The sequence below is a fragment of the Eurypyga helias genome, unplaced genomic scaffold (genome assembly GCF_000690775.1).
Source record: "Eurypyga helias isolate BGI_N326 unplaced genomic scaffold, ASM69077v1 scaffold28562, whole genome shotgun sequence".
In the NCBI taxonomy this organism is placed as follows: Eukaryota; Metazoa; Chordata; class Aves; order Eurypygiformes; family Eurypygidae; genus Eurypyga; species Eurypyga helias.
Genome location: NW_010235709.1, coordinates 1,090 through 1,920, shown reverse-complemented (window position 1 = coordinate 1,920; position 831 = coordinate 1,090). Strand labels below are relative to the sequence as shown.

Sequence of the window (831 nt, the reverse complement as noted above, 5' to 3'; positions counted from 1 at the left end):
CCTGGGCACTGCCTCCAGGCTCCTGCCCTTCCTCCTGGAGAACATCAGTGAGTGCTGGTGGGATGCCCGTGTCCCCCGAAGACCCCTCGCGCTCAACCTCCCAAGCGGCGTACCTGGGTCTCATCCAGCCCTGGGGCTTCCTCTGGCCCCTTCCCCTCCGGTTTGCTGCCCTGCTTGGGTGGCGGAAACATCAGTGCAATGATTTGCTGGGTCTCAGCCCGGGTTGCACAGCCCAGCCAGGGGGGCTGGTGGACACAGTGTCACTGTCCCCAGCGGCCCCGTGCTGGATCCCCCAGCCAGCACCTCATGCCTTAATATTGTCTCCCCGCTTCACCAGTAAAGCCGGACCCCCCCGAGGACCTGCGGGTCTCACCCATCCCTGGGGAGACCAAGAAGCTGCTGCTGGAGTGGAGCCCACCCGGGTCCTGGCCCTTCCCGGAGTACTTCCCGCTGAAGTATCGCATCCGCTATGCCCGGGAGGAGGGCTCCGTCACCAAAACGGTACTGGCCACCCCCTACACTGGGTAAACTGAGGCACAGCTGAGGGATGCAGCCCAAAACACGGCTGTGTCCTGGCCACCCAGCCCGTGGGTGCCCCTATCCCCACTCTACCCCCAGATCGGGCCATACGAGCAGACATCTTACACCCTGACGGAAGTGCGACCCGGGACCCTCCACCATATCCAGGTGGCCGCCAAGGACTTCACAGACTCCGGGGAGTTCAGCGCTTGGAGCCTGCCGGCCTCGGGGACGCCCTGGATGGAGCCATGACAGGCAGAGCAGGGCCAGCGTCCCCTTCACCATCCTGCTCCTCTCCCTCGTCCCACCCAG

General features: G+C 65.0%; 1 protein-coding gene across 1 annotated transcript; it reads left to right on the top strand.

Annotated features, from left to right (window-relative positions):
• Positions 1-7: 7 nt before the first annotated feature.
• Positions 8-771, top strand: EBI3 (Epstein-Barr virus induced 3; the record flags this gene model as incomplete). Its single annotated transcript, XM_010146854.1, has 3 exons — positions 8-47; positions 338-501; positions 619-771. Coding segments are annotated over 3 exons (357 nt in total), but the record flags the coding sequence as incomplete, so codon positions are not given.
• Positions 772-831: the final 60 nt, after the last annotated feature.